At 33.1% G+C, this 14605-nt stretch overlaps 2 protein-coding genes across 2 annotated transcripts in view; both read right to left on the bottom strand.

Annotated features, from left to right (window-relative positions):
• LOC142636642 (sodium/hydrogen exchanger 6-like) overlaps positions 1–14385 on the bottom strand; it is a 47605-nt gene extending 33220 nt beyond the window's left edge. Inside the window, exon 1 of the mRNA XM_075810913.1 lies at positions 14367–14385. The gene's annotated coding sequence lies outside the window, so the exon portion shown is untranslated. The remainder of the gene's footprint in view (positions 1–14366) is intronic.
• LOC142634100 (vacuolar protein sorting-associated protein 2 homolog 2) lies at positions 1224–5739 on the bottom strand. Its single transcript, XM_075808375.1, has 11 exons — positions 5602–5739; positions 5315–5359; positions 4599–4633; positions 4457–4507; positions 3374–3478; positions 3208–3279; positions 2773–2844; positions 2349–2429; positions 2222–2257; positions 2063–2121; positions 1224–1548 (listed from the first exon to the last, which is right to left on the bottom strand). Exons 1-11 carry the CDS (start codon positions 5633–5635, stop codon positions 1485–1487), a joined length of 654 nt encoding a protein of 217 aa, XP_075664490.1. The 5' UTR covers positions 5636–5739; the 3' UTR covers positions 1224–1484.
• Positions 14386–14605: the final 220 nt, after the last annotated feature.

Here is a 14605-nt window from a genome sequence, read left to right as displayed (position 1 = left end):
CAATGAATCTCTGGTTATGAGCTTGTTAGAAATTCTTTGTTCTTCATGTTCTTTGCATGTTCTTTGTGTTCTTCGAAGGTTTGTAGTGGAAGTTCTTTAGTGCTTTGGAGTTTTGAATCAGTATAACTTTGTTGATTCCAACAAACTTTAAAATCTAGGCAAATAGTTTGGATGGTTCTGCTTCAAATGTTCTTCGATTTTGAGGTTGAAGTTCTTGAAGGTTTTGAGGCTTGATTCCTATAGAGCTTCTATACTTCTGAGTGCTTCTGAATCTTCTATGATGCTGCTTGTGCTCTAGATGTCTTGGTATGTAGAAATGCCTTAGGAAGACTTCTATTTATAGCAGTTTGGAGGTGGGTAAGCAACACGTGACGAAGTTCAATTGGTGACATGTGTCATAGTCTAATTGGAAGAGCTTTAAGACTTTTTTTCCAAGACGCATGACATCTTTTGATTGGCCGAAATGTTTTGATTTTCAAGGTGACACATGTTAGCACCCGATTGAACTGCCTATGTCATCGCTTACATGCGCTAATGCGTAATTAGTTTTTGTATGCTTTTTATGTCCCTATTTTAGCGACACTTGGCAAATTTCCGTTGGTTTCTAAATAGTGATAGCAAAACCTAGTAACTGTACGTGGCGCTCTGTAATTGGCCGTATTTTGTAGACTCAATAGTATGATGTGTCAGCTTGTGATAGAGGTCGGAAATTTTCCCTCTCTACACCTCTATTTTGTAGACTCAATAGGCTCCAAACATGTCTTGCTCCACCCATGATATAGCAATTAGCATAAATAGTTTTATAAATCGCTTTGCAATGAGTTGAAAAATCTATAGCTCCAAACATGTTTGGAACCAAACTTTGATTTTCCTCTTAATTCAACCTGATTTCCTCTAGAATTTTATGGAAGTTGTTTTTTTGGAAAAGGTGGCATACAAGAAACAATAGTACTTGCTGTTTTTTTGCTAAATGAAAATGGGGGGTGTTTGGTGTGGACTTATCAACCCCATGCACGAATCTGGTCACTTGCACAAATCTGGTCTTTTTGCCACTTTCAGCCTTGACTCACCTAAGTAGAATTTGTTCATCCAGTTCATTTCCAAGAACTGAAGTCCTCACCCCCTCGTCTTCTTACTATATCTCTCAAGTCTTTCCCTCTTTTTGATCTACGTTTCAAGCAAGGACAGATGGCTGTTCTTAAGAAACATTTCTCAAACTACAATTTGATGGAGAGAGGAAGAGGTGTCTTATAATAATTGAAAATTTAGAAGAGGTACGTCTTATACATTGAAAATTTAGCGTAGTGTAAAGGAGAAGAGGTACGTCTTATAATTGTCTAATAATTTTACATTGAAAAGTGATCAGTTCTCTAAGAACCCAACCAAAAAACAAAAATAAAAAGGCTAAAATACATATATATGATTCCTTTGGCATGTTTTTATTTACTCTAATGTCACCATGAATATCACAGCGCTTTTCAAGATCAGATGCGTCGAAGAGAGGCTAACCTCTTCTCAAGATTCTCAACATCAAGAGATTCGGGGGGCCTGCATATATAGAAAGATAGTTAGGATTAAAGGATGAATTTTGATCCTAAATACATTGTCAACAACAAAAAAATTGGACTAATATAAATCAATGGTAAACATGTAGACGTATAGGAGACAAACCAGCTTCCACCAACCCATATGACTTGATTATTCCATCTATGTTGATGGATCTTAAGTTTCTTTTGGTAAAAAACAAAGTCGCAATTTTCACAACTATTTGTCAAAGTACCATACTTCCCAAACTATTCAGGAAAATGGGGCTGTATAGGGTTCCAATAAAGTTGAACCCTATACAAAATCATCACTCAATTGCCATAACTTGTCAATCATATCCTCCAACCACTCAAAAACAGTCTTGATTCTTCAAGTCACTTGAGCCACTCAACCAGTCCATCTAAGATATCCTCATAACAGTATTTTAAACTCAAAATTTTATCATTCAAACACTGATATTTGATGATATAAGCAATCACAGTAACGTATCGCAGTGTATACGTTCAAACATTTATACCTAGTAGCAACATTTTGAACATTTCTTGATGCAATCCGGCCTTTTGGAGCTGAAGATAACTGTTAATTCATACCAGAACCAAACAGTTGTTAAGATTACATTGATCAGAACAAAGAAAAAAGAACATGCAAGGTAATTCAAGATCTCAAAGCAACTAACCTGGGATGCAATATCCACACCAATCTCATCAAGCACCTGCAGAAAAACCATAAAATTAGATACACAAGGGGGAAGGGAATGCAATGGCCCCAATAAGAAGAAAAAAAATTCAGGCTTTCAATTGCACCTGGTTAGTCAGCTCCTCTGTTGCCTCCTCAGCCTCATCTTTATCTAAAGTTTCATCAATAGACTCTGACATCATCTCTATCTGGAAAATGGACAATAGAACATGAAAAGCATATATTATAACCACCTGTATTATAGAATGAAAGCATAATACCAACTAGGGAAGAAAAGATGCTCTCCAATGATGTTCTCAAAACTCAATTCAATGACCATATGTAAAGCTTTTTTTGCAGAGAAAATGGGTAGGAGTCTCTTGTCTGGGGACACACTAATTTGATGGCTTAAGACAAGAATTGTGGCAAGAAGTAAAATGGTGAAACTATAAAGAATCTTCTGAAGAAGCTGAAAGTATCACTACCATCCTTTGTTATTTATTCAAAGGAAAGTGGGGAAAAAAGAAAGAAAGAAAGAAATGAGAGTGTTACCGTCATGTCCATTTGTGCTGACTGCATCTGAAATTCTTTAATCACCTTAGCTTGTTTTGCTGGTGCCATTTGCTGAAAAAGAGAAGCAGAAAGTGATGATATTACTCCCAAAATCAGGTTGACCTTTTAACATTAACCCTAGATGCTAGACAACGCAACCTCCTAATGGCAAACATATTCAGGTGTTGAGCACTACACTGGGTTTCAGTTTATAAGTGTCTATGCCCAAGAAGTATAACTGAACAAATAATGAAGACTGATTAAGAACAATTCTGTGGATCATTCCATATACTTGTCTATCCATAATAGAAGCTTGACTGGACAGTGGACAGCAAACCATGGAAATATCAATTTTGATGAATAATATATCTCCTATGTATGATTAGGATTTTTTAGGGTTGTTGATAATAACAAATGGTGACCTTAGACCCATACCTTGTTCATTGCCACCATTGCTTTAGTTGCACCCTTCATTCCAGTAGAAATTGAAGTGCTGGCATACAGTGCCTGCAGAAACAGAGATCAATGTTTAGCAAAATGAAAGAAAGTATACAAATTCCTATCATTTTAAACACAAGGTTTTTCCAGGAAAAATAGTGACCTGTGTATGAGTTGCAACGCCTCTGATTTGGGCACGACTCCCTTGCAAATTAGTTATCTGTTGACGTAGCCGAACGAGCTGACGAGCTAAGATTCTGGTGGCAGCCTGGATGGTTGAGGTAAAACACGTGTTGAGGAATGGAAAAATTAGTTGAATAAAAATTGTAGTGGAAGTGACATAAAGACTGGAGTGAATTGTGTAACCTGATTAAGGTCAAAACTGTAGGTTTGTTGAAAGAATTAGGATGATTGAGGTAAAATATGTGTTGACAATGAAGAAGGAAAAAATGTGGGGACTTAATGAAATTCTCAATATGTATAACAAATTTGTAACTATTATGGGAACTATTGGAGGAGTCATCACTAGTAAGCTTCCTATCATAGGTTTGCATCAGGAATCAGAACAAAATCCATATCTCTTTACACTAATAATGGATAAAACTAGATATGGAACTAATGTTAAGTTAGGGAATTTCGAGTCTCAGAACCTAAAATCTTTCAGCTAGGTAGGACTAAAATAGAGTACATGAAATGTAAGTAAAAGTAACTGTAAAAATGAAGGGGTTGTAAGACTCAGTGATGATCAAGATAGAGTAAATGGAATGTAAGTAAATGTAGCAATATAGATGAAGTTATAGGACTCAATCATTAAGAGATACCAAAGAGTGACAATTTTAGATATGTTGGATCTACTAGAGGGGTTGTAACATTTTATCACCTAATGTACATGAGATTGACCTACAATGAACCGCTTGGGAATCAGTCATAATATAGGAATTCCTTAGAGTTCTGTTCTATCATTAGCTATGTCATTTTTCTTCAGGTTCTCTCCTATAGAGCATGCAATTTTTCCATGTCTTAAAACCAAAACAAAAAAGCTCATCTAATGCATGCACCCTTGTCTTTATGATGCTTTACTTCAACATAAAGCAATAATCAGGGATACAAGGTTCAATTCACTAACAGTCACATTTAGATTGACAAATCCTAGCTGTTTCAGCCGTCAATTTGCCATAAGGTAACAGCTTACATTCTATGGTATATGAAAATGTGAGAATTATTAAAGCAGGAACAAAAAACTTGCCTCATTTCCAGTTTTAGCTGTTTTCTTGATTTCTGCCACCAATTTCTTCTCCTGAAATTGCATTCCACAGAGCAAAAATTGGAGAAAGAAATATAAGTGAAGATTTTTTAGAAGGAAAAAGCACCCATGAACAATTTCATACCTCCATCTGAAGAGACGAAATCTCCCGTTCAATACCTACACAAAAGAATGGTGCAGCATCAAGTAATAGTTGCAGTAAGATAGAACTTTACATGTTACAGTTTTCCTTAGTATATAGAAGCTGTTCTATTTAAGCTTTTACAAATCGGAACTATGGGCATGGAGCTCTTACTCAACTAAACTTTAATCTGAATCAAATTGGGGTTGGCTTTATGTATCCCGTTCAATTAATCAGATTCAACTAGCTACTCCCTTTTAACCCTATCAAAAATAATACTTTCTCCTATCAAAAAAAAAAATCATACTTTCTCTCACCTCTGTAACCCATTATATATGCGAAAAATGAGAGATATATAGCTCATTCCTAGGTAAGTAGATGCCATTTGAGCCCCCTAACTAACTAAAATACTAAATGTCTGTTTGGAAACAACTTTTCTTTTGGCTGTTTAGCATATTTGCTTTTGTTAAATCTGGATTTTTTTTTTCTGGGTACGACTAGACTTTAACAAAATTTGAGCAAATCAACAAATAAAACTTCTGCAAAAGCTAAATTCGAATGCACTATCATTGGCAAAATCAGCATAATAATAAATATAGATACAAAGAATGGACTTGATGGATTCTGTGCATTAACTAGAAAAAAAAAAAGATTTCATTTTCATCAGTAAAATTAGTAAAAGGGAAAGAAAAACGTTCATTACATACATACATACATACCTCTTGTGGCAACAGCCATTTCTCTCTTGCTCGTTCGCAGAGCATCTGTCAGAAACAGCACACAAACCCACTTTTTAAAAAACGTTATACAAGAAAATTTAGCAACAATTTATCAATATCTTGCCTAGAAAGCTTAGAAATTTCCTGTCCTAAAAAACCCAAATTTTGTTTTTTTTTTTTTTAACTTCGTTTCTTTTTGCAACAATTTCTTGGGAACCAAAGACACCCAAAAAAAAAAAAGGAAAAAAGATTGAAGCTAAAATAGTTAGATAGAGAAAAAATTGGACCTTTGGGCGAGGTTTTCTTCTTGAAGATGTTCATAGTCTCTACTCTTCAGTCTTCAGTGAGAGAGAGAGAGAGAGAGAGAGAGTGGAAAGCAAGAGGAAAAGCAAAAGAATGATTAGTGCTAATGCTGTAGGTGATGCCACTGTGGGAAGACTTTTCTCAGGAGAAGGGAGCGTGCTGTTTTTCTCCACGTGTACCATCCAGCGGTAATCAACCAAGTAGCCGTTACAACTGCTCTTTTACTAAAGTGTCCCTACTATTTTTTTTTATTCACAATCTCTTATCTTATCCCCACGTTTGACTGTCCATTTTTTCAAATACTTTACCCCCAGATTCAGATCCTCTAGAGTTCCTAGGAACTCTACCAAGTAGAGTTCATTAAATCCTAACCACTCTTTAATGATTTAATGGTCTAGATTCTGCCATGTCAGCATTTCATTAATAATATTCTTAAAATAATAAAATAATGTTGTAAACAAAACAATTAAGATGATTGTTAATGAAATGCTGACATGGCAGAATCTAGACCATTAAATCATTAAAGAGTGGTTAGGATTTAATGAACTCTACTTGGTAGAGTACCCTAGGAACTCTAGAGGATCTGAATCCCTTTACCCCCACACCACAGCTCATTTCTTTTCTCGATTGTGTGTCCAGGTCTAGCCTTTTTTTTTTTTTTTTCTCTCTCGATAATTTGTTAAATGATTTTTGGGGGAACAAAGTTTCTCATATATTTCTTTTTTAGTTGTAAATTTTAAGAATTTAACTGTTAAATTTCATGTTCTTTATGTTCTTAACATACGTATCAAATTTCGTTCAAATTAGATATTATTTACTATTTGATCAATTAACTTATTTTTTATATATAACTTTAAATCACAAAAACTTAAAATTATAACATTTATTTGATGACATAGCAATTGATCTTTGATCTTCTTGAAATTTTGTAAGTATTAAGAATGTAATAAGAACATGCAATCTAACGGTTAGATTTTCAAAATTCACACTCAATATAAAAATATATGATGAGTTTGTAGAGTTTCTCTTCAAACTAGTTTGGAGAGAAACTTTGTTCTTTTTGAGGGAATTTTTTATTTATTTAAAATTAGCTTGTAGTTTGCTTTTATGTTAAAATTTCATTATCTCTCTTTCTATGTGTATGTGTGTTTCTTTGGGAATTTTTTTTTTTGGAAAGAGTTCCCTGAAACAACTCTCAACTTTAGGTATTGTGGCACTTACACCACTTGATTTTTTTTTTTAGCATTAATACCTACACTTCATACATGTGTCAAATAGTTATTTATATTAGTGTATCGTTTAATAAACTAATTTTCTAGTAATGTGACATGCACAATGTGGACAAAAAATAAAAACAAAGCCAATTGTTGCAAACCGATTGAGAAGGTGAGACAAACTTAGGGTCTAGGAGAGAGAGAGAGAGAGAGAGGGTTGAATTAGACAATGCCATTAGTGATCAAGTCGAAGCCAGATTTTGTGGCCTTGCCAGTTGCCATTGGTCGTGCCATTCATGGTCTTGCTTTGAATAAGAAATTGATCAATTGTAGGTTGACATACTTAACCCATAATCAACTTGAATTAACGTGATTAATAATGAGTCAAAGTGGGTTGACCGTATTTGACACGATCTCATTTAACCCATATAATTAAATATCATTTTTTTTAAAACTCTAAACCTACATTTAAATTTTAAAAAAGAAAAATGTGTAATTAAAAATTTTATAAGGGTTAAATTGTAAATTTGATCCTATACGTAAGCTTCTATCCAAACAAGCACAAACTCATTTCTACTTTCTAGTTGATTTTGATGATGCTGTCTTCCTCTCATTAATGAGTTCTCACTCATGTTTGGATTTTTTTTTTTTTCTCTCTTCTTGCATTGTTTTCATATCATTTCCCCCTTTCTTTGAAGTTCTCCACAACCAACAACAATTAAAATAGAATCCCAATGACCTTCTTTCACTAACTTTCTCGTGTATCTTTTTTTCTTTTTCTTTTTTTCTTTTTTTTTTCTTTTTTTTTTTAAATAGTGATATTACTTTTTGGCTAGTGTGGATTGTGGACAATATTTTGTACTGATTTATTAGAAATCCCTAGTCTCAATGATGAAAAGTCCCAATCCCTACCAAAATGAATATAACTGGCCTAATCCTCTCTCATCAAGTATAAAAACAAATAAAGTTTTGTTTTTACAACTAAGGTATTCTCCAACTTTCTATGTTTGAATACATTATAAATAATACTAACCCAACTCTCAACCACTATCAACAAAAGTACAAGTAAATAAGTATCACACTTAAAGTCTACTTGAAATTTGCTTATTTTGCTGAAACTGAAAACCTTTTGCTGAAAGTACCGTAGATAAAAGTAAAAGTTAGCTGAAATAAAATAGTAAGACTCATGAATAGTACCAAAAAGTGAATTGAGGCCTATGAATAGTAGCAAAAATAAGCTGAATAGTAAAATAAGTTGGTTGAAATAGTACAATGAGACCCATGAAGGCATGAATAGTACTAAAAAGTACAGTGGGCTCATGAATAGCAGCAAAAATAAGTTGAATAGTAAAATAAGTTACTATTCAACTAACTTTTACCTTTATTTACAGTATTTTCAACAAAAGATTTTCAGTTTCAGCAAAATAAGCAGATCCCAAATAAACTCTAATGTATCTTCAAGATTTAAAACAAGTTTAGAGCCTACTCTAAAACTTAGGTATAAAAGAATCAACATAATACATTTGTTAAGTGTGTACTTAAATATTTTTTTATTTTCTATTTAAAATTTTTTTTTATATATATTTTTTCTTTTTGTGGATGACTTGATGAATTCTAACATACTGTTTATTTGTCATATATACATGGTAAAAAATATTTGAAAGCGTTACAAATATATAAAACAATAATAAATTTCTAGAATATAACATTCAACTAAAAAGTCACATAACACTATTTGAAAATTCCCTTATAGGATCCAGTTAGCTCAATTGATAAATTTTATTGCTGTCGAATAAGAGATTTAGGCTTCGAACTTGCCTACAGTGAAATCATTTGGTGTCTTTAAAATTTTAATTCAAGACGAATGTGATTTATTATATTCTTAACCAGTGGAACCACACACTGCATACCCATATTGGTCTTAACTTCGAAATAGATTGGTCTCAATATTGAGAACAAATTGAATAAGACTAGAACTTGCGCGGTGTGACCGAATTTTGAAACAAATGGCTCATATGGCCATTTAAATGATTAGAATTCGTTTCAACAATCGAGTCATCATAATCTTTGAACATGATCAACTACTCTGAAAATGTTTTTAGATCATGAGATCCAAATACTCAAGATGGATGTCAATTTTCAAAGATATGAGAATTGATAGAAACTTGGTTTGACATCAATAGTTTTTCATATTCCCTATCTTCGAATAAGAACATCGAATCTAATGGACCGTTTTGATCCATTGATTCATTGGCAATTTTTTGTCATTCGAAATTACACTTCTTAAGATTAAAATCAAGGGACACTTCACGCCCCTTGACTTTTAATTCTTGAGTTTGAACCTTTAGTGAAATTTCATGAAGACATTGACATATCTCATGAAATTCTTTCCATAGTATTTCATTACGTTCATATAATTTTGGAATGATTAATGTTCTCGATTTCTTTCAAAAACTTCATTTGGGTCAAGATGATCCACAAAGTTGAACCTTTAGGCAGGTTCCATATGGCCACTTTTTCTTTAATTTGATTTCACTTGCACTTGACCTCTTCTTCTTCTTCTTCTTCTTCTTCTTCTTCTTCATGTTCATCTAATATGGCCATGTTTTCTGTAATACGGCCATAGATTGCATCAAGTGTAACTCTTAAAAACCTGTCCAATTTGGCATACCATCTGTCACTGTGGTTGCCAATTATTTATTTGACAAAAATAAATTCTTGGTTGATGAATTTATTCTTGCAATGTGTGGGTTTCGTACAATGCCTCAATTAAGAGGACTTTTTAGCATGGAGAGATTGCAATAAACATAATTGAAATGACAAGCATAAAGTAAATTGGATTGAAGACTAAGCATTTGTGACTAACAACTAAGAGTTTAATTGAATGTACTTGAACTAAATTGAAGATCACTACTTGATGAAAGATTACTTGATGTTCATTGGAGATCATTAATTTCCCATAAGAACTAATTTAACTAGAAGACTACCCTATGTCTAAGAAGACATGTTGCCTTGAAGAAGTTCTTGTTTTCTCTTTGATGTGTTTGGTTGTCTTCTTCTTCTTGCCAAAGCCTCATTTAGTAGGCATGGAGGGAAGTTTTTTCAGCCCAAATCTACCCCCGCAAAACAAGGGAGGGGTGGTCATTGGTAGGAATTATCTACTCCATCTTCCATGCAATGTGACAAGTGTTTTCCACATAGCATTTTTGCCAAAAGGCACATGTCATTGTTACTATACTCCCACATGTTACGCCTACCAAGTCGCATGAGTATTTTTTTTAGTACTACATTTAGCTTTATGCCGACAAATAATTATAGGGTAAATTAATAACCATATCTTTGTCTTGAAATTATTTTTATGGTATAAACAAGAGGTTTCTGTTAGCTTCATTGTCATGGCAATGCCACCACCTTCATCTATAATCATCATATATGCAACAATAATTTTCACCTCTAATCATCACATATGCAAACATATTTCCAAAACTATCTAAATATTTTACTCATATATGCAACAATATAACATGTACAAACATAATATATTTTGTCTTTAATCTCTGATAGGTATCGAACATCATAAAATTTATTTTCAAATGAGAATATAAGTCATTTAAATATTATGCCTAAATATATTTTAACATTAGAAATAATGTTCTAAATTTAATAGAGATTTACAAATAGTAAAGAGAGTTGCTACTTTATCTATTTAAATTTGTCCATATAACTTTCCATTTGTGAAGTATAATTTAAATTCATACTCCAAGTATTAGTGGTATTCATGAGAATATTTTATATGTTTTGATATCTTCCCTTCAGTTTTTTGGATAACATAATTAGTAACTCATTAATTGTTTATTGGAATAATTTTTTATTAAAAAAAATTGTAATTATATGATTTTTGAACCTCCTCACTTGTGTGTAAAGCCTACTTTTATATATTAAAAACTCATGATTATGTTTATATATATATTTTTTTAAATTCAATAGTGATTTACAAATAATAAAGTGTGAGTTGCTAATTTTATTTATTTTAAATATTATCCATATAAGTTTCCATTTATAGAGTGTAATTTAAAATTCATACATTCAAGTATTTAAGTTTAAATAGTCAATAGTTTAAAACCCTTGTATTTGTTTTTTCGTTAGATGCATTTAATTTTTTTGTGATGGCTTTTTTTCATAGAATGCTTGATTATTTCTAACATATAATGTTTACTTTTTCATATATATTTGTAAACCAAAATAAACTTCAGTGTTGTTATTGAAAAAGGGTAAACTATGTTCAACCTAGTATGATTTAACAACAATGCATTGAGACAAAACTGAGAGAAAAATGAATGGAAAATGAATTTTCTTGATCCTTATTAGCTATTGTTTTAGGTTTGATTTTAAGTTTGATCCATTCTCAATAGGATGTCTAATCATGTTTAGGGGGTGTGTGGATTGGGGCTAACTCATTACTCAAAATTCTTGACTCAAAACTCATATCTCAAACTCATTACTCATATCTCAAAATTCTATTTCACCAACAACCCAAAACTCAAAATTCTTGTTTGATTCATAACTCAGATTTTGTTCATCTTCACTATTTCTCCTTTTTAGTGGAGCCCACACCCTGCCAAATACTCAGAACGGTAACTCACGTGTCCTCTCAGCCCATATAGAAATTGCTTAAAAACAATTTCCTTCTCTCCCACACACTCTGACTCTAGCATTTCATCAAATACCCTTCTCCCCAATTCAGTGAATCCTCCTCGAATCCATCTCCGGCACCTCCAACACTCTCCGATTTCCATCTCTAACACACTCCCTCAAATACCCATCTCCCTAATCTCCAACCCACTGCATATTCCATCTCTAGCACGAATACCCATCTCCCCAAATACCCATCTCGTCATCTACATCGTAGACCCATTGAAAGCAAAGTTCGAAGCTTCTATTCATCTCCAACAAAAGTCGAAGAACATCTCTAGCAAAAATCAAATATTATCGGTGAGTTTTTTTCGTTTCTTACTTGTAGTGCTCTATTGGTCTTCATTTTGTCTTCTTCTCTGCCCCATAAGGAACATCGAAATTCATAGTGGGTTTATAGAGGGAGAGGGGGAAAACATTTTTACTTGAGCAGTACAAGGATCAGATTCTCAAACCAGTGTTGGCACCGATATCGGATGTGTTGGGGTGTGCTTGTTTTTGGCTGGGACTCCTTCTTCTTCCTCTCGGTTTGTGTTGGGTTAAGAGTAGCTTGTGAAAATATGGAACAAGTGAGAGGTCTGAGCAATAAAAGAAAAGGCAAAAGTTAGAAATAATGGTATGTTGGTAGAGGTGGGTGAGAGGTGTTAATGGAGAAGGAGTAAATGAAGTAAATGGAGAAGTCAAGAGTAAAGAGAAGAGAGGAAAACAGAGGCCTTGGCACAGCAAAAGCTTCCAACGGCTGAGGATGATTTGACCAGACACTGAAAAGGGTCCCACACGTTTCCAATTATTTACGAAAAATGCCACAGAACTCATATTCCAAAAAGTGAAAACAGCTTTTGAGAGCATCCAGATTAGTTCATTCATTTTACACATTCATTTTTACACTAAAAACCTACTTTTTCTATTTTACACATCCATTTTTACAATACACTCACATCAGTTCGTCTATCCTACAACCTCTTTTAATTAAATAATCAATTTCCTCACATTTTTTATTATTTTCCTCAACTACTACATATAATACCCTTGCGCTCTCTCTCTCTACCCATTTCTCATTTCTGATTTGTTGCTCTCTCTCTCTCTCTCTCTCTCTCTCTCTCTCTCTCTCTCTCTCTCTCTACACCCATCTCTCCCTCTCGATCAACTCTCCCTCTCCGATCCACGAGCTCAGATCAACTCTCCCTCTCCGATTCTCCATCTCAGATCAACTTTCCCTCTCCGATCCACGAGCTCAAACCAATTCTCCCTCTCCAATCCACGAGCTTCGAGCTCTGATCCATGATCCGCGGCTCTGATCCACGATCCGCGAGCTCCGATCAATGATCTGCGAGCTTCGATCATGATCCGCGGCTCTGTGTTTGTGTATCTCTGTTTTTTTTTTTGAGCAAGTGTATCTCTATGTTGATTTTCTGTGTGGATGTGTTTGTGTGTGGGTGTGTTTGTGTGCATCTGAGGAAAAAGAAGAAGATGAAGAAGTTGAGTTTTAACTGAGTTTGTTGGGCAGGGAAAAGAGAGAGAAAAAAAGGAGCGAACAGAAAATTATAAAATAATGGGATAAACGAGCTACAGTAACCGTGTAAATATACACGGTTACTGTAGCTCATGGATGGATTTGCACAATTTTAGACATTTTTACATTCACTGATGTGGGAGTTTTTTTGCTCAAAATGTGTAAAATTGGTAGTTATTTATATTTTAGAAACTTTTACATGAATTGGTGTGGATGCTCTGAGGTGTTCTCATTTCTCATTCTCAAAACTCAAAATTTTGAGATATGAGAACTGAAAAACAAATACTGAAAACTAATCCAAACAATATTTCAACTGGTGGGTCCCACAGTTTTTGAGTTTTGAGTTAAGGTTTTTGAGTTATGTAACTGAAAACAGGCCAATCCAAACACCCTCATAATCTCCCATACCTAACCATATTAATTGCGTTTTCAGTTAAGCTCCATTCTCTAGTACGATCTACCAACTATTTTGTTAAAAGTATGGTTCACTAATCAGAATCTATGACTGTAGTTGTAATCAATACAATTTATCAACTTTTTGATTGTTGGAATTCAAGATTATTTACAATCTTTGCAAGTTCCAAAAAGTCTGTGGATGGAATTTTGAATTGGCATACACAATTTTGTCATTGGAGTTTTAAATTGGTATTGAATTTTTTTATTAAAAAAGAGCTGAAATATTTTTATAAAATTTTACATTTAAATACCTTTGCTTATATTTTTAAATTATTCCAAAAAATAGTTTTTATTAAATTTATGAATTTTCAGTGTTAAAATAAAAACATAACAAAAAAAAAATACATTGGATAATTGAACAAAATTAAAGTGATAGAATTGAATTGAATTTTAGGAAAATTTAGTGTGTAATTTTAATTAAGCCTATAAAATGTATATGTATATGTATATGTTAAAGTTTATGTTTATGATTTTTTTTATTAAATATTGTATTCAAAGCAAATCTTTGTTCATTTTCTACATTGTATCCCTTTTAAGATTAATAAATGGTATGTGAAAAGTAAACACGATAGAATTAATTAAGCATGATAAAAAACATAAAAATTTAAAATTAATATTGAAAAATTAAAATCCATTAGGTAAATATATACTTGAGGTGTATATGTTAAGTTTTTCTTAACCATTTGCTTTGAGTGTTTGGGTTTTAGATAGATTTCTCTATTTGAAGGTCATATATTAGTTGAAAATGGTGTTTGGGTTCTCGAGCCCAAGATTTTTTTTTTTAATATGAAAAACAGATGAGTCTTAGAGCCCAATATTTAAATAGTTAAAAGAATAGGCCCTTAGGCCAAGAATTAGGACATTTATTTATTTATTCTCTCTCTCTCTCTCTCTCTCTCTCTCTCTCTCTCTCTCTCTCTCTCTCTCTCTCAACATCGTCCTTTTCAAAGAATATGTACACATCTTCTCTTGCTTGTAACATTTTTCCCGTCCTTTTCAAAGAATATTTACGCATCTTCTCTTGCTTGTAACATTTTTCCCTTTCTCAAAGAAGGGGAATTTCTCGATCATATAAATTGCAATCACAAAATGCAAAACGATAAATCCAAACCT

This window comes from Castanea sativa, chromosome 5 (genome assembly GCF_040712315.1).
Source record: "Castanea sativa cultivar Marrone di Chiusa Pesio chromosome 5, ASM4071231v1".
NCBI classification, from domain to species: Eukaryota; Viridiplantae; Streptophyta; class Magnoliopsida; order Fagales; family Fagaceae; genus Castanea; species Castanea sativa.
Note: the sequence above shows the minus strand (reverse complement) of the source record. Positions and strands in the feature narration are given on the sequence as shown.